Below are 25,827 nucleotides of genomic sequence, written 5' to 3' on the forward strand. Positions count from 1 at the left end.
AACATGTCAACAAGACCTGGAACATCTCTTCCAGGGAGACAATGACTAATTTTCTCCCAGATCTCACCTTTGTCCCAAGATGTGCAGAACATTAGTGCATCCCAACCACTACTACAACCTAACACTTGAGATTCTGACTCCTACAGGAAGAAACGGTTTCCAATGGATTCTGATTAAAGCCATGTCAATGCCTGAAATCTCTCTCTCTTCCCCTCTACCAGTTTACAACCAGCATTCAAGGACAGCAGTTGAAAAGGCAAAAAAGTTGCCAATGCCCCACTCAGCAAAAATAAAGAGTGAAAGTTGATTAGGAAATTTCATTCTTGAGCCACAAAGACTCCTGGACATTACCAAAGAGGTGAGTGGGAGAAGGAAAGAAAGAATCCCCATAAAGACCCTCCAGAGAGCTCTCCTCTCCTTGAGTACAAAGTGTGTCAGCTCTGTTCCTGAACAGGGAGGCAAATCAGAAGAGCCAGGTAAAATTCAGCCTCTGGGAAACCTTCCTTTCTTTTTATCCATAATCATCCTTGTGTTATTTGGGCCCCAGATACCTCGGATTTCTAGCACAGAGATCCCAGGGGAAAATCAAAGCAGTTATCTGGAGAAGGCCAGCAGCCCAAGGAGCCACCTGTTAGGGACCAAAGGCAATGACTCATGAGTTTGTACATCCATCCACGTGTGAAGAACCATGGAGAACAGTGAAAGAAAGAGGTCAGTCCAGCACAAAGGGCATGAGATCATACAGCCTCACTGGACATTCCTGATTCCCTGTTGCCCTTTCCTCCACGCTTTGAGGGTAATGAGAGAGATGCTAGAAGAGCCCAAAACAAGTTTGTTTTTTCTTTCAGTTTAATTGATATAATTTATTAATTTATCAGGTCACTTCATCCCAAAGTAGGGTTTAACTAGCCAAAAACTGAAACACTAGGGATCCCTGGGTGGTGCAGCGGTTTAGCGCCTGCCTTTGGCCCAGGGTGCGATCCTGGAGACCGGGGATCGAATCCCACGTCGGGCTCCCGGTGCATGGAGCCTGCTTCTCCCTCTGCCTATGTCTCTGCCTCTCTCTCTCTCTCTCTCTCTCTCTCTGTGTGTGACTATCATAAATAAATAAAAATTAAAAAAAAACAACAAAACAAAAAAACTGAAACACTAGCCAAAGTATGAAAATAATGAAATTAAATGAAAAATGAAAATAATAAAAGATAAAGAAGTAAAAACAAAACCAGACAAAACGAAGTCAGGGACTGATGCACAAATTGCTAACCAAAAAGGGCCTGTTCGGTTTTAGAATTGAATCTTGAATCTCTGAGCCTCTCGGTGGCCAAAATTCATCCCATTTTCATTTCAGAGTCACTAAGTTCAATCACAAATGTTGGGTTTTTGTAAGAAATTAGTTGCTAAAAGAAATTCCCTGGAGATAACATGCCCAGAATATGCCAGAACAGTTTAGCATGACCTCCAGCCTGGCTAGACAGCCTCACCTCCTCCATCTATTTCTGCGCAACTTCAGGAGTAGGGTTGGGTTGGGGCCGCATACATAGTCATGAACAAGTTGTTTCTTACCGGTGCTGTCTGTGAGGGCATTTTCCTGTCTTGCCCACCCCCCTTCCCAGTGAAGTTTGCAGTGAGGGTTTCAAAGAAGCAGCTTGCCACCACCACCACCACACCACCATCACCACCATCACCACCATCACCACCACCACCATCACCACCAGGGCCCACCCTTGCCCCTTATGCTCATCTCCACTGCCTCTAATGTGTAGCAGCTATTCTGTGCCCTGTGAATTCCCTGAAGTACTGAAGCTAAGCCATCTTCTACATGGAAGGAAGGAGTCTTTTCACCGGGGTGTCATATTTGTCACCTGGCACCAGAGTGGAGTCAATGACTCTCCAGAGATTCTAGTGACAGTGGCCCTGTCAGCTGCTGCCCATGGCTCCTCTCCTGCTTGGGCTCACATGAACCTGTAATGCCAATCCAGAACCACCCTTACAGGTACATGTGTTTTCTTACTCTTTATTCCTGTGGCCCTCATCCTGTAGGTGGCATGATTATAGGGTATTCTCCAGCAACAAAAAAGTGAAAATCGAATGTGATTTCAGGAAGTATCATGTAATGGCAGACAGGATCAAAATCATCTGCACATACAAAGAGATTAGATGCCCTGATAGGAAAATTGATGTCTGTATGCATCCTTATTCTATCTGTAGTGTTTAGGCAAAATTGTTCAACTGGATCCTACCCTTGACCATTCTGATTCTCTTGACTTAACTAATGGCTTTTCAACCAAAGCAGCTCTCAGCCCTGAGATGTGGGTGGACAGACCCACACTGAGAAGAGGGCAGGGTCACTGGGCACAGGCTCCTTCTAGGATTCCTGACAGGGACCAAGTGAGAGGTGTGTCAGAGGGCAATGAGGCCCCCAGCATGCGGCGTGGAAATATAGTGAAGGCCACTACATCAAGAGGCGATTCCAGATTTGCCTACAGTCAAAGGAAGGGAAAAAACGATGCTAAAGACAGGGTAGCGTTAGTACTGATGTCAGGAGAGACACACCAGCCAAGAGCTGTGGGGAGCCAAGTGGCTGCCACCCCGGACTCAACGGCGCAACTTGAACCCCACTCTCCTGCAGGCCTTCCCTGACCTCCCACATGTAGCACCAACCTCTAGGTGCAGGTGGGGCAGGGCCTGACATTGGTGTCTGCTGCTAAGCAGAGGGGGCGCTAAGGGGAGGATCAAAAGGAGAGGTGGGGTCGAAACTGGGATAAGGGATGCTTCCCGTGAATAATTCTGACTGTGGGCACTGGCTCCATTCAGAAGGCTCCCCAAGCAGCCGGGGAACTGCAGCCCTCTGGACAATAATGGTCTTAGGAGGGAGGATGTGTCTGGGGGACTAAGTCTATAGGAGTCTGAAAGTGCACGCCTCGCTGGAGGTGTGTGAAGGAGGCTTGTCCGTGGGCCAGAGTGTATTGTGCATGCCCAATGGGTGGGCCCTGTAGGGAGACCTGAGTGGGGGGGATTTGGAGGAGTCCAGGAGCCACTCAGGTGGGGCCGGCACGAGGTAGACCGGGCTGCTAAGAGGGGAGCCCAGGGCAGGAGCCAGACCTGGAAGTCCTAGGCTCGCACACAGCCAAAAAAAATGCAAATGGAACAGTGAGGGGAGCCAGTGCACCAGCAAGCCTGGGGAATGCAGCCTCGACCACGAAGCTTCCATACTCTCCTCCCCAAAGGGTGTTCCCCTTCTCCACAAAGTGACTAAACATAAGCTCCTATTTGCAGCCTGGAGGCAGAGAGCTATCCCTCACTGGGGGCCCCAGAGCAGGATGAGGCAGGGAGGACTCAGGGCCCTCAGAGGTCAGTCAGAACCCAAGCTATGTTATACAACTTCTCGAAGGAGGCTATGGGGTACAGTGAGGCTGAGGCTGCCATGACTGGGAAATCACTGCCGGTGCCAAGGTCTACAAGAAAGTGGGTACCTAACGGCAGCCTCAGCCCCTGGTCCCTGCCCTCACCCTCTGGTCTACTGCCTCCTGAGAAGTACATGGAGAGTCCCCTCGGTGTCTTCAAGTTACCTCCGAGGAGCGGATGCCCTTCTTGGGAGAGGCTACAGGAGTCAAGTAAGGGGTGCAGCTCACGTGCAGCACCCTTCCAGCGTCACATTCGCTGCCTTGGTTTCCCATCACCAGAGTCTGACCTGTGGGCACACAGGCTGAGGCCCAGGCTGCACAATCTGCTTCCCAAGAGCAGCCTCACGTTAACAAAGCTCAGGATGTGCAGACCCAAACGTCTGTTTATTGGAGCAGCAAAGCCCTGCTGGAGGAGGTCTGGGTGCCCCAGCAAAGCAATGAGGCAGGACCCAAACACAGAAGCCACCTGAATGAGAACTTCCTCCAAAGGAAGGGTCGAGTATGCAGAGGAGGGTCCACCTGGGCCCTGTCTTCCCTCCTGGCCAATGCCACCTGTGCTCTCAGGCTGAACCTGCCGTTACAAGTTGGGACAAAGGATCAAGGGGGTAATGGACATCATTCACTGGGAGCGTGAGACACTAGCACACCTCCAAGAGCAGGGGTGCCGGGGACACCTAAAGGGGAAGAGGGCTCAGCTGGCTTCCACGGTGAAGGTTCCTAAATGCTTCCTAAATGTTGACCCTCCTACACAGGTCAAATTGGACTGGCTCACACAGGATGGCTTGCTAATTTGCGGTACCTTGGTCTTCAGAGTTTCTCCTTAGGAGGGTTTAAAAATATCGACCAGAGGATTTTTCCTTGAAATTCTGACATCTCTGCCTGTGACAAGCCAGGGACAAGCAGGCTCGGGATAAAATTGTGCCACACATCTGGGACGCAGGACAGTGTTCAAAGTCCTCTCAGCAGGCACACACCGACTCCCCCCTGCCTCCCCCTTGCTCAGCTGTGGCATGGCCATCAGGAATAAGGCTTCCACCAAGGGGAAAGGGGTGGGGGGATGCAAAAATGCAGGCCTGGGTTCCCGTGAGGCCTAATACTCCATTCGGACACATCTAACTTGAGGATTGACTCCTTGAGAAAGGGGACATTCTTAAACCCCATTTCCTGTGTAGAAGTGGTATCCCATGGGAAGAGGTATGCCGTGGCTGCATGTCCTCCCCAGTCTCAAACCCCCTGCCCCCCACTATATCTCTCACACATACTGTTGCAGAGAAGGAAGTCCACACCAAGTACTTGTATTAATACTAGCTCAGCCTTGCTCTAAGCATTGGCAGTTCTGACCAACCCAGACCTTTTCCTCTTTAGGGATTCTCAGTTTCTGTATTTGCTAAGAGGAGAATTCATAAGGGAATTTTAGTAGGAGACATGGCCCACAAAGTGCTTTGAGATCCTTGCACCTGAGTTACCTGCTCTACTGTGGAAGGGGATTCAGTACAACAGTTAGGAACACCTCAGGCTCCAGAGACATCTCGTTAAAGCCTGCCTCTGCCTCTGCCACCTGCAGACATGCCACCCAAACATGTCACTTAACCTCAGTTTTCTCCTCTGGGAAATGGATAGATTAGGACCTTCTGGCTGCCATGGGGAATCAGAGGATGTGCTTAGCAAAGTGCTTAGCACAGAGCCTGCCAAAGAGCAAATGCTCAATAAATAATGGCTATTTTTGCTATTATGAATAATTATTTATCAGGGTTTTTTTTTAAAGATTTTATTTATTTACTCATGAAAACACAGAGAGAGAGAGAGAGAGAGGCAGAGACACAGGCAGAGGGAGAAGCAGGCTCCATGCAGGGAGCCCGACGTGGGACTCGATCCCGGGTCTCCAGGATCATGCCCTGGGCTGAAGGCGGTGCTAAACTGCTGAGCCACCCGGGCTGCCCTAATAATTATTTAATAATGACATCACTGATGTTCCTCCTCTTTGCTAAGGTCATGGTGGTCTGCTTCCGGCCACTGATTCCCAATTATGCCCTCTCTAACCAGTCTCAAAATTCTTCAGTATGGATACACCCCACCTGAAACCCACCATCTATGATAATTTGCTGATATGTGCCAACGGACCATGTGTACCTATGGACAGTGTAAAGGCCCTGTGAGGTCTGGAATCACTGCTCAGGACCACTGATTTACCCCTAAACCCCCTGTTATCAGTCTGGCTCAAACAGATAAAGTCCTCACATGGCAGCAAATGTAAAGAGAGCCCAAGGACCGGGATTTTTATAGGAGAAAAACAAATTACATTTAAGAAAAGTGCCTTCAAACCATAACTATGAGGGACCCTTAACTATAGGAAACAAATTGAAAGTTTCTGGAGGGGTGGGGGGGGGTGGGGTAACTGGGTGATGGGCATTAAGGAGGACATGTGATGTAATGAGCACTAGGTGTTATCTACAACTGATGAATCACTAAACTCCACCCCTGAAGCAAATAATATGGTATATGTTAACTAAACTGAATTTAAATTAAAAATAAAAAAAATTAAATTAAAAAAAAAAAAAAGAAAAGTGCCTTCAAATCTGGCTCCTTAGCATTTGTAATTCACTTCCAATTAATCTGGATTATACCAAGCTAACTTCCCTGGGTATATACCAAGCCTAAACATTGGGTAAGTTTCTAGCACACATCTTATGATCTCAGGAGATTTAAATATACATTTATCTCTTTTGCTGGGGGAAGGGTGTCTCCTACGCTGCTTTCCCCCCTGCATGCGTTCTCCGGTGGGCGCTGAAGTGGGAACTATTGTTGAAGTCTCTCCCACACTCCATGCACTTGTAGGGTTTCTCCCCAGTGTGGATTCTCTGGTGAATAATAAGACTAGAGCTCTGGTTAAAACATTTCCCACATTCTCTGCACTTATAAGGCTTCTCTCCCGTATGAATCCGCTGGTGAGTAATGAGGTTGGAACGATCACGAAAGAACTTTCCACACTCAAGGCATTTGTAGGGCTTCTCTCCTGTGTGCACTCTCTGGTGTGTGATGAGCTTAGAGCGCTCACTGAAGCACTTCCCACAGTCCACACACTTGTACGGTTTCTCCCCCGTGTGGGTTCGTTGGTGGTTAGCCAGTGTGGAGCTCTTACTGAAGCTTTTCCCACATTCAGCACATTCGTATGGTTTCTCTCCCGTATGGATTCTTTGGTGACTAATGAGGGCAGAGCTCTTAGAAAAGGTCCTTCCACATTCAGAACACTGATAAAGCTTTTCCCCTGAGTTGGTACTGTGTGGGCCAGAATTCAAGTTCTTACTGGCACTATGAGGTTGTTCAAGAGATGGCTCTTCTGTAGAGTTCCTCCAGTGAGCACTAAAGGATGGGCTTGGACCAAAGTTTGCCCCAGGCTCACTACAATGGTCAGGATTGCCTCCCAAGTGGACTCTTTGATGTTTCAGCAAGTTTGAGCTCTGGTTGAAACTTTTCCAACATTCCCCACATTTGTAGGGTTTTTCCCCTGTGTGGATTCTCTGGTGGGTGACAAGATTGGAGTGATCACTAAAGCTTTTCCCACATTCAAGGCATTTGTAGGGCTTCTCTCCAGTGTGGATTCTCTGATGGGTATTAAGATTGGAGCGGTCACTAAAGCTTTTTCCACATTCGAGGCATTTGTAGGGCTTCTCACCTGTGTGAATCCGCTGGTGGGCGATGAAGTGGGAGCTCCTACTGAAGCTTTTCACACATGTATCACATTTGTAGGGTTTCTCTGCCAAGTACAGGCCCTGATGGTCGATAAGTTTTTCTAAGTCCTCTTCAGAAGAGCATTCTTCCCACTGCTCCTGGGGGCAGTTTCCCCACTGCCCTTCACCTTCACCGTCACTGTCTTGCCCCCAGTCAGAAGGGTGGCAAACATCCTCTCTAGTACATTTTGATAAGTCTCCAGGCAAATCCTCAAAGATGTCCTGCTCTGAAATCTGGTCTTCACCCTTATGCCTCATCTCAAACCCTGAAATAGAAATGCAGTTTTTCTTCATTCATTAGTTAACATCTATTTTACAGATCTTGTGTCTTGTGAATTTAACTAATGTGAATTTGTATATTTTCTTTTCATATCTTATAATGTGACTAACATGAAATTGACCAAGTTTTGGTGCATATGTAAATTTCTGAGCTGCAAAGCAGAGAACAGAGCCTGGAACATGGTGACCTCACCAACAAAGTCATGAGGCCGAGGCCACGTGGCCAGCTAGTCAGTCTCTTTGGTCAATTTCCCTATTGCCCTACTCAATAATGAACACCTCCTTCTTCTGGCACATTCCAAATAGCCTGTGCTGTGTGAAATTGAATAAACTCTACAATTTCCCAGATAAAACCCAGTAAAACTGAGACTTGGCTGCTTATTTCATTTGGGGGATTACACAAAGCTAGAGACTGAATCATCTGAGCAAATCACCAATGCTTTTCCTATTCATGTCCATTCTCTCTTGCAGCTCAGAGACAAACAATAATGAGTTGGCCCCTTGCTCTCTCTGCATGCTCCCGGATTTTGTGGGCATCGAATTACTCTGGGCTTACCTGTGTCTGGGGTTTGAGGACATGGGGCTGGAGATTTGATGGCATCTTCATCTGCCATCTCATCCCAAGCCTGCTGGTCATCAGCCTCCGTACTGCTCTGCCCAGGCCTTGGAAGACCTGCTGCCTCCCTGAGGGTTCCCATGGCTCTGACCGCAGTCCGTGCCCTCATCAGTGAGTCCAGCTCCTCATAGAAGGGGCACGTCCCTGGTGGGTGGCTGCTCTTGGCTTTCCGGTAGCTTCGAAGGAGGTTTTTGAATCTGTAGCGACACTGCTCCAGCGTCCGCAGGAAGCCCTGTGCGCACAGCCGCTCTGCAATGGCGCGGTACACCTGGCTGTTCTGGTGACAGGTGCGAAGCTTTTCAGAGAACGGGGATTCACTGAGAATGGTCAGGAAGGCCTTGGTCTCCTCATAGCCCCAGTGCACACCTGCTGTCAGGAGTGAAGAGTTCAGAACTGTGAGGTATAATGAGACTTGCCTAAGTCATCAGGGATCAGGGTCCCCCAACTCACCAAATGCCTAGAACACAGGCACCTCAAAATCTTCCAGGCACCTGGGGCCCCAGCAAAGACTATTCCCTTGCTTCTCAGGAGTGCACCAGAGCCTCCCGCCCCCTTCTAAGAGTCTCCACTAACTCTTGAGTCTTAGCTGAAGAGGACTGAGGTGGCCACGTTATACTAGGTGACCCTACTCCTCTGGTTTCCATTGACTAGTGTGGGGAAAGACCTGTAGTTGGATCCAAGAGACTTTCTCTTTATCTATTCCATACATATCCTCTATTTTATGAACTTTCCTCTTAACAAATGTGGGAATTGAGAATCTCTAAACATAAGTGGGACTTCAAATAACTTTACAACAGCATCCAACTGAGGAAGCGCTTTCCTCTTTTGTGGAGCAATGAAAGGAGGCAGTCTGTTCTCAGGTCCTCTGCAGGTAAATGATGCAGCCCAGGGAGGCAGGATTGTGGAGAGGAAAACCACACAAAACTGGAGGCAGAAGCTCTGGGCTCTGACTTTGACTCTGCCCCTAGCCCATTGTCTATATTTAGATAAGACATGTCATCTCTTGGGCTTCAGTGTTTCCACTTATACAATGACTGTATGTTTCTCCAAACGTCATGTGTTCAACCATACACCATCATGATTTCTGTTATATGTTAAATATTTCACTCAGTATCTTTCTTTACCTAAATTTACTGTCTGTGAAATTACAGGTTGATATGCTCATCCACAGTAAAATTAAAAGTTCACTCATGTAACACTATAACCATCCCCATACTTCTAGTGACACACTTTGGCAAATACAGGTGAAATTTGAACAACACAGGTTCAAACTGCAGATCCACTAATATACAGATTTATTTTTTTAAATATATAGTACTGTAAATATATTTTCTCTTCCTTATGATTTCAGTGATATTTTTCCTAGTTTACTTTATTGTAAGAATTCAGTATATAATACATATATTAAATATAAAATACATGTAAGTTATTTATAGTACTGGTAAGGCTTGTGGCCCACAGTACGCCATTAATAGTTAAACTTGGGGGGAGTCAAAGAGCTATACATGTATTTTTGACTGAGCAGAGGATCAGTACCTTAACTCTTGCATTGTTCAAGGGTCAAATGATACTGAATTAGCTCTCTAAAGTTATTTAAGGCTTTAAAAGTTTGCTACTATAACTAAAATTCACTCTAGGAAACTAATCATAGAGGAAAAGAAAGGTTGAGGATAACCTAAGGAACTGAACACCTTACTCCAGTGGCATCAATCTAGACTTGCGGGACATGTGGGTGGCTCAGTGGCTGGGCAGCTGCCTTCAGCTCAGGTCGTGATCCCGGGAGCCGGAATCGAGTCCCACATCGGGCTCCCTGCTAAGAGCCTGCATCTCCCTCTGCCTATGTCTCTGCCTCTCTCTGTGTCTCTCATGAGTAAATAAATAAATCTTAAAAAAAAAAAATCTAGACTTGCAATCCAGTCTATGTCCTGAACTTAGCAAGCAGAAGTCTCATGGGCTGGAGAGCTAGAATCTGGATCCATGATACCCCATCGTTCTTACCGATACGACTCTGGAACAGAGTTGGCCCCCCTGGAATCCTGGGCTCCTGGACGGACTCGTCAGTGGCCAGCTCATCACCATTACAGTCTTCTGCTACTTCTTCAGGCTCCCAGACCCCTTCCTCCTGCTCATCCATCTCTGCATCGCTATCCCCCAGCCTGGGGAGTGCCATGGCCTCCCCTGGACCCTCTGTGGCTCTGTTGGCCGTCCGAGCCCTCACCAGGGCCTCCAGCTCCTCATAGAAGGGGCACGTTCCTGGTGGGTGGCTGCTCTTGGCTTTCCGGTAATTCCGTAGGAGATTTTTGACCCTGTAGCGACACTGCTCCAGTGTCCGCAGGAAGCCCCGGGCCCTCAGCCGCTCTGCAATGGCCCGGTACACCTGGCGGTTCTGATGACAAGTCCGGAGCTTTTCAGAGAAAGGAGACTCACTCAGAATTGCTAGAAAAGTCTTGGTCTCCTCGTAGCCCCAGTGCACACCTGACACCTTCATGTCCTCTGTGTCCCACTGACATTGTTCCTCCCAGCCCTTGGAGTCTCTCCAGGCCGATGCCTGAGCTGGTCTCATTTGCTCATTACCCAGGTTGTAATCTACAGTGTTCCTTTTTCCAGAGTTTATAAAGTTTGGATGCCAAACTTCTGGTCCTTGCTCTGGCTGGCAGTTGATACTTGGTTTTGAAACTGGAACTCCTAAACAAAAGAAAGAAGAGGAATGATTAAGTAGAAATGATACACTGAGCACAGCATTTGTCCAAAATGCCCTGAAACAGATCATTTCCCTGTGTGAGGACAATAAGAAATTCCTATGCTGATTCCCCACCTTAACTGACCTGTTTTCTTTGTTTACTTGCTTCCTTTGTTGCACTTATGAAATATATCACACAAAGAGTAACTGTTACTGATGGGAATGTGGCCTAAACTGGCCCAATCAGGATGAATTTAATGGCTAGAGAAAAGATTTCCCTCTCTCACTCATTCACTGTGTGTGTGTGTGTGTGTGTGTGTGCGCGCGCGCACGTGTGTGTGCATGTGCACACCCACACACAAGTGTTTTGCTAGGAAACTTGTGAGCCCAACTGTCATCTATCTTTTGATTATGACACATGACAGTGCTGGTGGGAAGCTGACAGTGAGGATGGCAGAGCAGAGAAAAAGAACCTAAGTCTGCTGTGACCTCGCTGAGCCACTTTATACTGTGGCTGGAGCATGTCCTCCTCTCGACTTCCAAAAATGTGAGAAAATACATTTCCTTATTTTTTTAAAACACTTAGCAGCTCTGTGTAAAGGACTGCTGTCCCAACAGCTCCCAGCCCTCACAAAACAGGAAGCTTTTAATTAAAATAAAAATTTGAAGAAAACCAGATCAGAAAGAACTGAGAACTAAAAAACTTTAGGCCTACCAAAGTTTGCTCCTGTGAACACTATCTCCCCCAGATATCATGGTTGAGGTAAAAAAAAAAAAATAAAATAAAATAAAAAGAGTTCTACTGTCAAGAAAGGTGCCAATAAGACTTCTCATGTCTCCTCTTACCTCCCCTTAGGAGGCACACCTATCACTATCTGCCACTTTATTCCGCTCATGTCTAATCCCTCACACTAACCCCAGGCTCCACAGGGAAATAGTTCATTTTTGTTTGGCTCCTGTGGAGATGCAACTATAGAGACAGGAGTTAGTACGGGCGATGTGAGCTTCAAGTGCTTTGAGCCCTGTGATGTTTACTTCTACTGTGTTTAGTACATCAGTCTCAGGGGCTCAGCTTACTGGAGTCTGTCCCTGAGAGATGGACCCTGTTTGATGCTGAAAGGACTGGATTTCTGAGATGGCCTAGGACAGCCATGATGAATGTCTTGAGGAAGCAAGTCCCAAGAGGGCAGGCTTTCAGAAGCCATCAGCCTATATCCAGGCAGACCCCACATCCTACACTCCATTTCTGCCACCAGTGCTAGCCATAAAGAGCATGTCGTCTTCTTGTCTTCTTGTGTCTCAAGTTCCAGACTTCCAGAGCCACGAGTCTTAAGGGAGTGACAAAACAATTCTTTGGGAACTGAGTATAACAGAAACCAGACAATATTCCTGAGAGGGCACTGTTTCCTTACCTAGGGGCATGCCGTTCCCACACCCATCTCCTGGGGGATCCTTGGAGAATTCCTTCTCAGCATGTTTGCCAGGTCCCAGGGCTTCCTGTGAGATGTACAAGACAAGGACCACAACTGAAAACAGCCTGGGAACTCTGCTAGGCCCCAGGAAAGGTAACAGACACAGGGATACCATGTGTGAGGCCAGTGTCATAAGAAGCAACATGACGGAAAAGGCCCAGTAGATTGGGAACCAGGGCCAGAGGCCGACACCCTGTGACATATGCCCTTCTGCTGAGGGCAGGTTACAGAGAGAGGAGAGGGGCATGGGGGTAAGAGCCCAGAAATCAGGACAGGAAAGAATGGACAAACCACAGCTTACCTGGGACTCCGCTGTCACCTCCCAATCTCCAACACTCCCCATCTTTGGGAGAGTAGGGACTCGGGGAGTGAGAACAGCTGAGGAGAAGAAAAGTCTCTAAAACCCAAGCTCTGGTTCCCAAAAAACCACGCCCTCCCAAGTCCAGCTTTCCAAGTGCCATGCTTGCCTCAAGTGGAGACTGTCCTGATAGCCAGCAGATTTCCCCTTTTACTTTCCTTCTGGAGTGTGGCTCTGAAGCTGAGAGATGTGCTGTGTATAAGATGCCAACTCAAACTCCTATGATCACCACCTGGCCCCAACCTGATCTGAACATGCTGCGGCACTAAGCTCAGTGGGGTTACCAACATCGCTGGGAGCTTCATCTTCTTGCACAATGCTTACTCACTCGCCTTCCTTCTCGGCATGTCCATCAGACACTATTTCTACCCCTTGCCTTGAATTCTTCATATCCCTCCTCCCTGTGCTTCCTTCCTTATCCCCTCTAACCCTCTCCTCTCTTCCCTCATGTTCTCTGATTCTTGATACTCACCACTCTCTTTCAAGGGCTGTGGCACCATCTTGGTGTCTAGATGTTTTGGAAGGTCAGGGCATGAATTCTTCACCCACTGCTTCTGGCACTGGGCTTCAGGCCAGTGATTTGCTGGGTGCAGCTGGCAAGGCTGAGATTCCTGCATTGCCTTTAAGGACCTGGTCTCTTCTGCACACAAGCCCAGTTCCTACACACACACAGTCAAAATTCCCAATTGTCAGTTCAATAGGACCAATTTTGCTAGGGCAGGGAGTGTTCTTTTGAGCACAGCTGTGGTCCAAGGGTTAACAAGTTCTTTTTAAGATTCAAAGATGCCTCAAAGTGGTGTAACAACAAAACCATGAGACTGACATTAGTAAACGGACCAGCACTGATACCACCAAATTACTACTGTTTTGTTTGACACAGGGAGGCTATGCAAGTGTCTCAGCGAGGTCACTACTGTTTCAAACATTTTTGAATCATAAAACATGATTTTATGATTGAAACATAATCTCTAAATATCAAAAATAGGTGGTTTCATTTTTTTTTTTTTTTTTTTAAGATTTTATTTATTTATTCATGATAGTCACAGAGAGAGAGAGGCAGAGACACAGGCAGAGGGAGAAGCAGGCTCCATGCACCGGGAGCCCGACGTGGGATTCGATCCCGGGCCTCCAGGATCGCGCCCTGGGCCAAAGGCAGGCGCCAAACCGCTGCGCCACCCAGGGATCCCGGTGGTTTCATTTTTAAGTTATCAAAAAAAGATAAAAGTTGACTGGGTATACGTCAGAAGATAAAAACAGATATAACAATAATTCTAAATATAATTGCTCTAAATATTCCTGCTGCAAGGCAAAGAAAATTCAAAAATAAATATAAGAGAAAGGATAGGCAAACAATTACAGATGGAATTTTAAAATGGAATGAAAGTGTGTGCTGTTTTAGAGAGGTCCATCTACTCTCAAAACAGAAGGAGAAGCAGAGACAAGGCACTGTAACTCAAAAGGAAAACAGAAGTGGCAATTCGATTTCAATGCAGAAGTTCAGGCAGAAAAGCATTGAGAGACAAAGAACAAATATATAAAACACAGGAGAATAATCAATTAAGAGAGGACAGTACCAAATTCAGCATTATCAATCATAAAGCTCATTTCTTATCTGTTAGTTGGTTCCAAATTCAGAGATGGAGGCAGAGAGATTATCTCCTGGCTCTAAAACCCTAACAACGTAATAATCTCATTGCCTTGTAGAAACTTTAAGAAATACGTTTCAATGTTTTCAATAAGTATTTTCAATACTCAGGTGGTTCAAAAATAGAAACTATAAGGGTTTAGTTAGTGAAAATACCCTATCCCTTCCCCTGTGCCCATCCCATCTGCCCAGTGTCTTCCTTTACCCCATTCTTCCCCACAGGAAACCACTGTTCTGCACCCTTTTGTTTCTTTATATACAAGCATCTATGAATACAGACTTCCCTATTTTTATACAAAACATAGCAATTATATACATTGCTCTGAACCTTATTTTTTTATTCACAATAGTAATATCCTCACCTTCATCGACTTAATGAGTTTGTGAAATATATAACTCCAAAAATCTTTTGGCTGATCTATAAACTCCAGTCCTTTCTTAAATAAGACAGGGATGTTTATCCTTAAGATATATGGAGTGGGCCATGAGCATAAAAAGCCATTCCAAAAGAGGCCATCCACCAATGTCCTGTGTGGTTTACAGGGAGAAAACATCTGCTTACAACCTTTTTCCATGGTTGTTTAAGGAAAAAACAAATGAACTTCTCTTTGTTATAGCTCTAATCTTACAATCTACAGAGTAACTATGTGATTAGACTCCATAACAATCCTTACTTCCAGCCCAAGTGCCTCCAACTACTGCCATGCCTAAGTAAAGACACTGATGCCATGGATGACAATTGTAGACACAGAGGAGGGATTCAGGTGACAAAAAGGGGGAAAAAATAGACAACTGGTTGGGGTAGGGATAAATAAAGAATCCATCAAAAATGCCTATGCATGAAGGAACTTTAATGAATACTACTAAGTGAAAGAAGCCAATCTGAAGCCAATCATACATCCTGTATGATTCCAACTATGTGACACATTGGGAAAGGCCAAACTATGAAGACAGTTAAAAGATCAGTAGTTGCTAGGGGTTTGGAGATAGGAAGGGTAAGTATGCAGAGCACAGAGGATTTTTAGGGCAGTGAAACTACCTTGTATGACACCGTAATGGTGGATGCATGTCGTTACACATTTGTCAAAATCCACAGAATGCACAACACCAAGAGTGAGATCCTATATAAACTCTGGACTTTGGATGATAATGATGTGTCCAATGATGACAGGTGCACCGCACTGGTGGGGAATGATGTTCATGGGGTTGGGAGGCAGGAGGCATATAAGAAATCTCTGTACTTTCTGCTCAGTTTGGTATTTTTGGTTTGTTTTTTTAAAGTTTTTTTTTTTTTTTTTTTTTTTTAATTTATGATAGGCACACAGTGTGAGAGAGAGAGAGGCAGAGACACAGGCAGAGGGAGAAGCAGGCTCCATGCACCGGGAGCCTGACATGGGATTCGATCCCGGGTCTCCAGGATGGCGCCCTGGGCCAAAGGCAGGCGCCAAACCGCTGCGCCACCCAGGGATCCCTGATTTTTTAAAGATTTTATTTACTTATTTGAGACAGACAGGGAAAGTACAAATGTGGAGGCAGGGCAGGGGGAGAGGTAGGGCACACTCCTGGGATCAAGACCTAAGCTAAAGGCAGATGCTTAACCAACTGAGCCACCCAGGTGCCCCTTTTCTGCTTAGTTTGGCTGTAAACTTAAAACTGCTCTAAAAAATAGTTTCGTTGTTGTTTTAATCTTTTTTTTTTTAAGATTTTATGTATTTATTCATGAGAGACACACACACACACACACACACACAGAGGCAGAGACACAGGCAGAAGGAGAAGCAGACTCCATGCAGGGAGCCCGACGTGGGATTCGATCCTGGGTCTCCGGGATCATGCCCTGGGCTGAAGGCGCCGCTAAACCGATGAGGCACCTGGGCTGCCCGTGTTGTTGTTTTTTTTAAATGCCTATGCACCTGATGGGAAGAGGGGTTCTGGAAGAGATGATAAGAGAATAAACAAACCAAAACCCACCCAACAGCAGAGCTGAAAGGTCTCTTTAAGGAAAATATCATGGAGGATTATTAAGCCCAAAAGTGCCACCTTTTCCAAGTGGTTCTCTCTTCTGGACCCTAGTTAGCTAGTAAGACCTGGAAAAATTTCACTTGCAGAAAACTATAACTGAGTCAGGTCCCCTGCAATGGAAGATCACAAGCTATAACATATGTGAGGGCAGGGAAGCTCCTCTACTACCTACCCATTTGTTTTGTGTGTGTGTGTGTGTGTGTGTGTTTTGTTTTGTTTTTTTTAAAGATTTTATTTATTTATTCATAGAGACAGAGAGAGAGAGAAGCAGAGACACAGGCAGAGGGAGAAGCAGGCTCCATGCAGAGAGCCCCATGTGGGACTCGATCCAGGGTCTCCAGGATCATGCCCTGGGCTGCAGGCGGCGCTAAACCGCTGCGCCACCGGGGCTGCCCCCTACCCATTTGTTTGGACATTTGGGAGCACTAAGGAGGAGGGAGAAAGTTAAAAAATAAAAACAATAGTCATAGGAAAGTAATACATCATAGAGAACATTCAATTACCTTACTTTTTTCCCCTCCAATTTTAGAAGCAGTTCAACCTCTGCTCAGCTCACAGGGATATAATTTGAGAACTTTTGGCCTAGCCCAACCCTCTCATTTTACACATAAAGAGTTATGAAGATCTTGATTTAAATCGATTGATTCTCATCTCAAGTTATCTTTCAGCTCTGAAGTCCTAAGACTTCCATTCGTTTTTTTCACTGCCACTTAAGATGAATAGCTGGTTTCTTTAAAAGAAATAATCTGGGAAGGCAGTGTGGTATATTAAAATAAGGTACACTCTCTCACACTTTGTTCTATAACTTCAAATAGTAGCTTTCTGTGTCTTCAGTTTGTAAAGGAATAAAAAAAGCCAAGCCACAGACCATAAACCTTCCTTCCCCTAATCTCACACCTGTCCAGAGCTTTACCCCTTATGACATACAGAAAACCCCAGCCATTTGCAAGGGATGTTCTCAAACCTATAGCTGCCCCCAACAAAGTGTGATTAACTAGAACATCACAAAAACTACTGACTATGTAAAGGGAAGCAACTGGCTTATGCTGAGATGAAGGTTCTGGGTGGCTGGCTCAGGCTGCAGCCAGCTCAAGGACTTTGTTCTACACATGCTAGCTCCAAAAACAGGATTCAAAAAGAGTGTGCCACAGAAAAATTAGAAATGATATCATGGGCCTTCGGTCTCTTGCAAACTATTGAAACTGTGAATGTTAAATCCACAGTGCTTTCACTTCCTTTACCTCGGCTCTACCACTGAGTTATCCAAATCTAGACAAGTTACTTACATCTCTGAGTCTGTTTCCACATCTGCAAAATGGTGGCACGACAGCACCTACCTTATTGGGCTGCTGTGTTGATTAGATGAGCAATGCAAATAGAGCCGAGAAGAGTGTCTGACACACAGTGAGCACTCATGTCAGTTACTATCTCCTTTGAGTCTCATGCCTCAGAGATATTTTAGTTCCCACGGTTTGCAGATGAGGCATCTGTCATGTCATAGAAATGACAGTAAACTTGGAACCTGAGGATCTAGGTTTAAGCTCTGGTTTCCTACTGGCAGAGCTTTGCGAGCCACCTGACTTCTAGGGCCTTAGTTTAAGCTAAATAATGAGGATGGTAATGCTACATCTGTCCACCCAAATTTCTGCTATAAGCACCCAAAGATTTCATCACACGTGGAACATAATACAAATTACCCACACTATGAATACGGCCCCAGGAGGCCGTCTGGGTGGTTCTGAACATGGGTTTCTGTGTCAGGCTGCCCAGACACACATCCTGGCTCTGTTGTCTGGGGCTGTGTGACCTTGAGCCAACCACCTATCTTCCCTTTGCCTCAGTTTCCTCATTGGTAAAATCAGGGTTAACAGTACTTATCTCATTAAACTTTGACAGGACTAGATGAGTTAATACATGCAAAGCACTGAGAACAGTGGTACACAGCAGTGCTCAATAAATGTCAGTTGGTTAATAACAATAATTATTATTACCACTGTGGTTTTGGGCAATTATTAACCTATTCACAGCCCCACCACCTTGTCTGACCTGCTCCTTGGAGAACAGATTGTTTGCCTCACCCTCTGTCCTGCAGCCCGGACCTCTCGGTGCCAATCTTCCACGAGGGCCACTGCCTCCTCACCACTCTCAGGGTGGCGCGCTTGCACCCAGGCCTGGATCTCCCTGGGTAAGATAGTCAGGAACTGCTCCAGGACCAGCAGCTCCAGGATCTGCTCTTTGAGGCGGATCTCTGGCCGCAGCCAGTGACAGCAGAGTGCCCAGAGCTGGCTGAAGGCCTCGTGGGGTCCAGCTGCATCCCTGTACTGGAACTGCCTGAAGCGCTGGCGGGAGGCCTCAGGGCCAGGGACAGGGTGATGGTCCTCCTCTCGGAGTTTGGATTCTGATCTCCACGAGTCCCCCTCCCGTTTCACAATCAAGAGTTCTTCAGGTTCTGGTCGAGGAGAGGCCTGGGCCTGGGGTTCCAGGGCTACAGCCATAGTCGGTCCTGGACACCTCGCTTCAGCTGGGCTGTCCTTGTTCAACGTTGTCCTGCATCTAAGGCGTGTCCTTCAAGGGGCTCCTAGGAGAGGCAATGCTCCCCAAGGCTCTGAGGCAGAGAGACAAGGGACAGTGTAAGAGAACCCCCGTATCTTCCACTGCCTTCTCATGGGGTGGGGGTGTGAAGAGAGGAATGGGTGTAAGTGGGAAGACAAACCACAACCTGGCACCCAAACCAGCACACCTTGGAGGGCAGCACAGTATGAAATCCTCTGGGATGTGCCTGAACGCTACCTTCTGGCATCAAGGCCTTCACGATCCAACATGCCTTCCTTCCTCTACACATGCCCAAGTCTGACCTTTCCTCCAAGTGGGTTCCAAATGTTACCCCCTCGCTCTATCAGGCCTTTTCCCCCCAGACCTTCAGCTTTCTTCTAAAGGTGCTCTCTTTACAAAAATCCCTTCACTCCCTCTTGGCCAACCCATCCATTTGGCATTTTTTACCATCTCGAAACTGATGACTCTCAAAACTTCCACCAGGACCTGCCTCCAGACTTCCAGACCCCAAATCCAACCATCTACAGGATATTTCCACTTTGTCTATGAGGCGCCTCAAACTCAGTGGGCCACAAACTTAATTTGTTATTTTCTCCTGCAAACTTGTCCTTCTGCTGGAGCTTTCCACCCAGCCAAGCCACCACCACCCTTTTTTTCCCTAAGATTTTGAGACAAAGAAAGCGAAAGAGAGCAAGTGCATAAGCTGAGGGGAGGAGCAGAGGGAGAGAGAGAAACTCAGCAGGGAGTCTGATGCAGGCTGGATTCCAGGACCCTAGGATCATGGCCTGAGCTGAAGACAGACGCTTAACTGACTGAGCCACCCAGGCACCACCTTCTATCAAGTTACCCACGCCAGAAACCTGGTTATCATCTCTCTCCAACATCCCCAACATCCAATTCATAAGCAAGCTGTGCCCTCCTGGACTTCTAGGCATCTACACCTCAATGCCATCACCTCGAGTCAGGGAGTAGCCATGCTTATCACTGGATCAGCCTCCTAACTCATGTCCTTGGCTGCTCTCCCCTCACCCCAACCAGGGTTCTTCACACCACAACCAGACTAGCTCCAAGCCTGACCAGGTCACTTCTTGCTAAACACCTTTGAGTGACCTCCTACGACCCTCAGGATCAAGTGTGAATCTTGCCCACGGGCCCATCTTATCTCTTTGCCCACTTCCGCTGGTCAGGAAGTTCCAGCTGCATAGTTTGCTGCCCTCTGAACCCTCCCACAGGCAGCAGGCAGTCTCCTTTAGGAAGGGTCCTCCCTTTCTTCACCCAGCTAAGTCTCAGCTTCAACTGTACTTTTTCCAAGAGACCCTTCCTGTGCCCTGAAACGAGATTCAGTCCTTCCTATGGCACAAGCTTCCACGCCACCTACATTTTCTCTGTCATCACCCTGATTATGCTCTAGTGGAGTTATCTTACCCACTAGATCATAAGCTTACTAGCACCACGCTCAGCACACGCAGGAAGCACTTAATAAACAGTGAGACAATGGTCAGCTCACGATGGTGATGTGTCATACAACAAGGGTTATAATTAATCCCCTTCTGCACACACTAGCTTTTTTTTAAATTACCTTCTTGCTCATGCCAGAAGGAATTCTTTTCTCCACTTCCATCTATGTCACACATGCCACATTCTCTGTTGTATTACAGCGTTGTCTGTATGTGCAGCCCCAGAGAGATTACAGCCTAAGGACGAGGAATATAGCTTACCCCTTCTCTCCTCCGCCCCAATAAACACGGCGCACCACGCACAGGAGGCTCTCAGTAAATGCTTGTTGAATGGACATCGGGGGTTGCTTCTTTTACACAATGAAGACTCTGACAACACTTATGCTGGCTTATCTGGAAAAACGAGCTCTTTGTGTCATTCCCAGCACATTTGGATGACATAAAAAACCCCACTCAAAGGCAGCTATCAGCTGCCTCCAAGCAGGAATGACAGAGCTCAAGTGAGAATGGAGGGGCGTGGTATTCAGATTTTAGGCCATCTGGACTGTCCAGAAACAAGGCCAGGGTGATGTAAAATAAAGCCTTGTCCTGCCCGAAGACTGCCACATACACAAGGAGGCTAGGTACACAACTTGTAAGCACCTGGCGACTTCCTGTCTGTCCTTCGGCTACCATGTCAATGTCACCCCACCTGTCAAGAGTTCCTTAACATGCCCTTGTTGTGCCCTGCCCCCATCCCTGCTCTCCCAGAATTGCCTCCTCCCTCCTAAGTTCCCAAAGCAGTTGGCACATACCTCCAACATAGGTGTTATCCTACACCACTGTAATTACCTGTTCCTACCTCTGACAGCCCCACTGAATTGGATTATCAGGGCCAGGACTCTGTTACTCATTTCTGTATCCACAGTGCCTGATAAATACCAGGGCCACTGCCTCTTATTTTTTGTTTTTTTGTTGCTTTTTATTAAAATGGCAGGTCTGGTATATCAAAAGCCTAATGCGCTATGGGAGGTACATCATTTATATTAAACTAAAGAACTCACTTTTCATGAATTTTCTTTTTTAGCCACAGCCTGAATCATGCACTAGCCCAAAAAACATTTGTGTCACTCTCTCACACAAGGACTAATTCACCACCAGTCATTTACAGACTCCTACCATGTACCTGCCCTGTACTGGTAGCTGGTGAGCCAACAGTACCTAGGACCTTCACGAAAGTTACACTCTCATGAGAAAGACAGTCAATAAGCAAGCAAAGAAGTGCTCCTGCAGAGAGAGAACAACACTACAACAAAACAGGCAACTAGTAGTTCTGCAAGGCCCAAAGCCCAGAGTCTCAGGTAATAGGTATTTTCTTCTGGGAAGACTTGAAAGTCCCAAAGATTAGTTTCAAATACAAATCTGAAAGCTTTTTCTGCTACTCTCTTAGATATGAAAAGCTGCCTATTCACAGACAGAGGTCAATACAGTCGGCGGATAGCAAGGTGACTTTACACAGAGCTGACAGAAAAAATAGCTCAGTCCTAGACACCCAGGAGTATCCAGGCCACACCAGGATCAGCAATCTCGAAGAGTACCCACCTACTAAGTGTCCATGAGGTGCTAGGCTTGACACTAAGTGTCCTACATTCATAATTTCATTGTATCCTCCAGGCAGGCATTAGGGGCAGATCTCTGACCACCCCACTGTCATTAGCATGGAGGTGCACTACACTGATCTATAACTTACACATATTAAACTGCATGAAACACCAGAAAGCGTAGGAAAGACATAATTTAAATGGTGCAGTCAGTTCCATTCACTATGTGTCTATTCCAGAACAAGCATGACTTTCCTGGTCTCCAGGTTGATCTAAGTTTCTCAAGCCTTCCTTTCCAGTGTGTGTATCTTTCATACATCAGGGTCCCTAAACACAGGCCAACTCTTTCATCTGACATTCAAACAAGAAAACCCAGCTGTGCTGGTTAGCTTACTGAAAGACAATGTGTTGGTTTCTAAGTGGATCCTTGCCAAAGGATTTTCAAGAGGACTGTGATTTTTGGCTAAATGTGATTTCCACCTTCTGTGCTGACTTTAGAATAGAATTATCCTGTAAAGTATGAGTCCATATCCTCAATTTACATACAGGGAATTGAACTTCTATGAAGCAGACTTGCTTAAGTTCACAGAACTAGCAAGCAGCAGAGTTGAGACTCAGTCAAGATTTGTTCTATCTAGTCATTTTTCTTAATCACACTATGCAGCTTCCTCTAGGTCTGCCAATCATTCAAACTCCTTGAGAAGATGGTACAAGAGTGGAAAGAACATTAAGGCAGGAGGGAGCAAACCAGGGTTCCAGTTCCACTCCTGCCATTATCAGCTGTTGGACCCTGGATGACAAGTCATGTGGCCTCTGCACCTTACAGCTTGACCCTACTCAATGCTTGCCCCAGATTCCCCAACTAATATGATGGGAGCAGAGCAAAGGAGAAGGAAGCCTAGAATCAGTGGCTACACACTTAAATGGCTATAGGGGCCAGGCAATGTAAATGGGTACATGAGTGGACCGGGGGCTGTGGCTAACTATAGAGCACTAGAGAGAACACTGGCCCAGTTCCCAGGCCTTCTATTTTTTCCAAGAGAAGCTAATTCTGGATTTTTAAATATTGGCAACCAACTCGAAATTGTTTCAAACACCAGGACTAAATAGAGGATAATGATAGGCTTCTTTCAGCATGGGCTGTCATCACTTGACCATCTTTCAGCTAATTGATCTCAAAGGTCTCTTCCAGTATCTAGGAAGACCAGAAAGGGTACAGATTCCTCCTAAGCAATGAGGGATTGGTGTTGACTGGGGTCAGGATCCCTTTACTAATACAGGGCAGCTGAGGGGCATGCTGGCTCCTAGGGTTTTCAGCATGGATGTGAACATAAGGAGCCCACCCACTTAACAGTGGGGTGGTAAGAGCTCTGCCCTAATCCCATGGGAAAGACCAAAACTGGTCTGTGACCTCCAAAGAAGAAACCAGGAGTCTCCAAAGGCTGTTAAGCTTACTGGGCTGATGGTCCAGGCTACTGCTTAAAGTAACTTGACCTCCCATTTAAGGGCTTAAACCACGGAGAGCAAATGGGCTTCACGTAAAGCATCAACTTCAGTCAACTGCACTTGACTTGGAACTTGGAACCCCATGTCAGTATGTGTTGTCACTAATTAGTTATGAGCACCAGACACAGGGAGGAGAAGTGGCAGCACACATCCTATGTATTTGCCTCCCCTGGATTAAACTCTCATAGGTAATAAATCAGCACCCAACAAGGATAGCCCTGACATCTCATGCCCCTAGAAATCCACTGGAAGTAGTAGTCTTCAAGACTGAAAAAGCAAAGTTTACCCTGGACTGTCATCATTCACACATGCATCAAGTATTGACCGATTTACTTGATTTACATCAAGTATTTACTACCCAGGGCTGGGCAATGAGGAAGTGGAAGAGACTCAGAAACTGTCCTTGCCCAGAGACACTTACAGTCTAGCGGAAGAGACTGCCCCACCTCCAAAAGTCACAGATATTTATGGTCAAAGGTGGTAAATGCAGTAAAAGAGGTCTGTGGGAACTGGGGTTGGGACATGGCCTAATCTGCTTAAGGGAACTGAACAAAGTAACATTTGAGTTGATTCTTGGGAAAATCGTTTTCGTGGCTGGCCATGGGGCAAGAATGTGAGAACACCATACAGAACAGTGGAAAACCAAACAGCCTTAGGCTGCAGAGGGAGTTTATGAAGGGTCCTGACTATCAGGCTAAGGTGTTTGGACTTCATTCTACAGGTGATGGGAGCCAAGATGGTTTTTAAGCAGAGGGAACAGTAAGATCTGTGGGTTAAATAGATGACGCTAGCTACGATGTGTCTGTCCGAGCTGGGGAAGCGAAAAGGTGGGAGACTTCAGCAAAAACCCTGACCAGAAAGGGGCAGATTCAGGACACATTAAGGAAACAGAACAACCTGGAGATCCTGGATGCAGGAGAGGGCAAGAGGAATCAGAGGGTCTGGCTAAAGTGGATGTTGGTGCCATTCTCCATCAGGCAGAAGGAAAGGGGTGCTGTGTGGGGCCACAAGCCAGTCCCACCTACTTGGTTCCAGAGGTCACAACCATTAGAGGAAGTGTAAGGGGGATCAAATCAGCTGTGTTCCTCAAGGCGAGCAGGTAGCGGCTGGAACACTATTTTTAAGGTCGGGCTTCCAGCTCAGGCCCTTTTCTCTTCACTTCTTGCCAGACACCGAGAACCCTCTAGCCTTCCCTCTGTGGTCTCCAGAGCCTCCCAGGACTCTCCCACCTCCAGGACCTCTCGCAGCCTCCTCACCTACAGACCTCTCCACGACCCCCCTCACTCTCAGGGCCTTCTATCTCCCGGCTCATCCCCGACCCCTCTATGACCCTTCCCATCTCCGGACGCTTCATCCCCTGGCCGCCCCTCACCCCCGCCCCCACAGAAAAGCTTCGTTCTCCCCTCTCACCTTCCCTGGCCCCCTGGGACGCCACCACCTCCTAAGCCTCCAGCCCAGAGCCTAGAGTCTCAGCTGCCCCCGCCCCGCCACCCAGACTCACCCACCGAGACACCCACTTCACGACAGGGCGGAAGTGCTCCGGGGTTCGCGCAGGGAATGCTGGGACGCGCAGTCCGAACCGTGCCACCCCGGGACGAGAGCGTCTGAGACTACAACTCCCAGAAGGAACTGCGCGAGAACCAGTGGGCGGCTCCCTCCGTTTGCTGCCAGTCAGATGCCGTCAGCCAATAGGTGTGTCATCTTCTCCCGGTCTTGGGCACCGGAACAAATCGGAACAGGATCTGTTCTTGAGGGCGGAGCCTATAGCGACCCCGGTCCTTTCCACAGGCTCCGAGATTATGGCACCGCCCAGTGGGCGGGCACTCAGGCTGAAGGGGGCGGGGCCGGCTTCTGGAAAGACGCGGGAGAGGTGGGCCGGGGAGACGTCACAGCAGAAATAAGGAGAAATAAAGAGAGGGAGACTGCTGGAGAGAAGAGTTGGGCAATTGTAGGTTCAATTTCCAGCTCACTGTTAAGCTACGTGATTTTGGATCGATGGTGAACCTCGCATTCTTCACCTGTCAAGTGAGGATAATAACAGCATCCGTTCGCCGGGGTTTTGTGAGGCTTCAATGAGAAAATACACCTAAAACGATTAAATCAGGGCCGGCGTCCTAATAATACACAGCAACTGTTAGCCATTATTATGTAAATCAGTTAGTACAGAGCTTGGCATTTCGTGGGTGTTGGAAAAATGTTCATCATTATTTGAATAATAATAATAATCAGAATAATTTCAATATAAATGCAGTTGCTTTGTACCATTATAAATACTTCGGGATATGAGCAATCTCATATGGGGTTGAACATGTGGGGTTTGCAGTCAGGCATGGATCCAGATCCCAGCTCAACTACTCCTCTAGCTGTGTGGCCTCAAATGTATTACCGCATCTCTTTTGTGTTAGGTTTTCGTGTCTGTAAAATGCAGGTGATGTAATAGAACTCACACCACAGGATGTTGTGGAGATGAAATGAGGTAACTCGGGTAAAGCATGATCTCTGGAATCAAGCTGCCTGTGTCTGAAAT

General features: G+C 47.0%; 1 protein-coding gene across 10 annotated transcripts; it reads right to left on the minus strand.

Moving 5' to 3' along the window:
- Positions 1 to 5,156: 5,156 nt before the first annotated feature.
- Positions 5,157 to 25,111, minus strand: ZSCAN20 (zinc finger and SCAN domain containing 20). 10 transcript variants are annotated; one of them, XM_072827282.1, is made up of 8 exons: positions 24,806 to 25,111; positions 18,283 to 18,809; positions 13,010 to 13,196; positions 12,481 to 12,557; positions 12,120 to 12,204; positions 10,026 to 10,712; positions 7,968 to 8,393; positions 5,157 to 7,398 (listed from the first exon to the last, which is right to left on the minus strand). In XM_072827282.1, exons 2-8 carry the CDS (start codon positions 18,697 to 18,699, stop codon positions 6,149 to 6,151), a joined length of 3,129 nt encoding a protein of 1,042 aa, XP_072683383.1. In that variant the 5' UTR covers positions 18,700 to 18,809; positions 24,806 to 25,111; the 3' UTR covers positions 5,157 to 6,148. The 10 variants fall into 10 exon arrangements, with proteins under 10 accessions (XP_072683383.1, XP_072683381.1, XP_072683379.1 ...); XM_072827280.1 differs by having other exon boundaries at positions 24,802 to 25,111; XM_072827278.1 differs by having other exon boundaries at positions 7,968 to 8,396; positions 24,818 to 25,110.
- Positions 25,112 to 25,827: the final 716 nt, after the last annotated feature.

The sequence above is a fragment of the Canis lupus genome, chromosome 5 (assembly GCF_048164855.1).
Source record: "Canis lupus baileyi chromosome 5, mCanLup2.hap1, whole genome shotgun sequence".
NCBI lineage: Eukaryota > Metazoa > Chordata > Mammalia > Carnivora > Canidae > Canis > Canis lupus.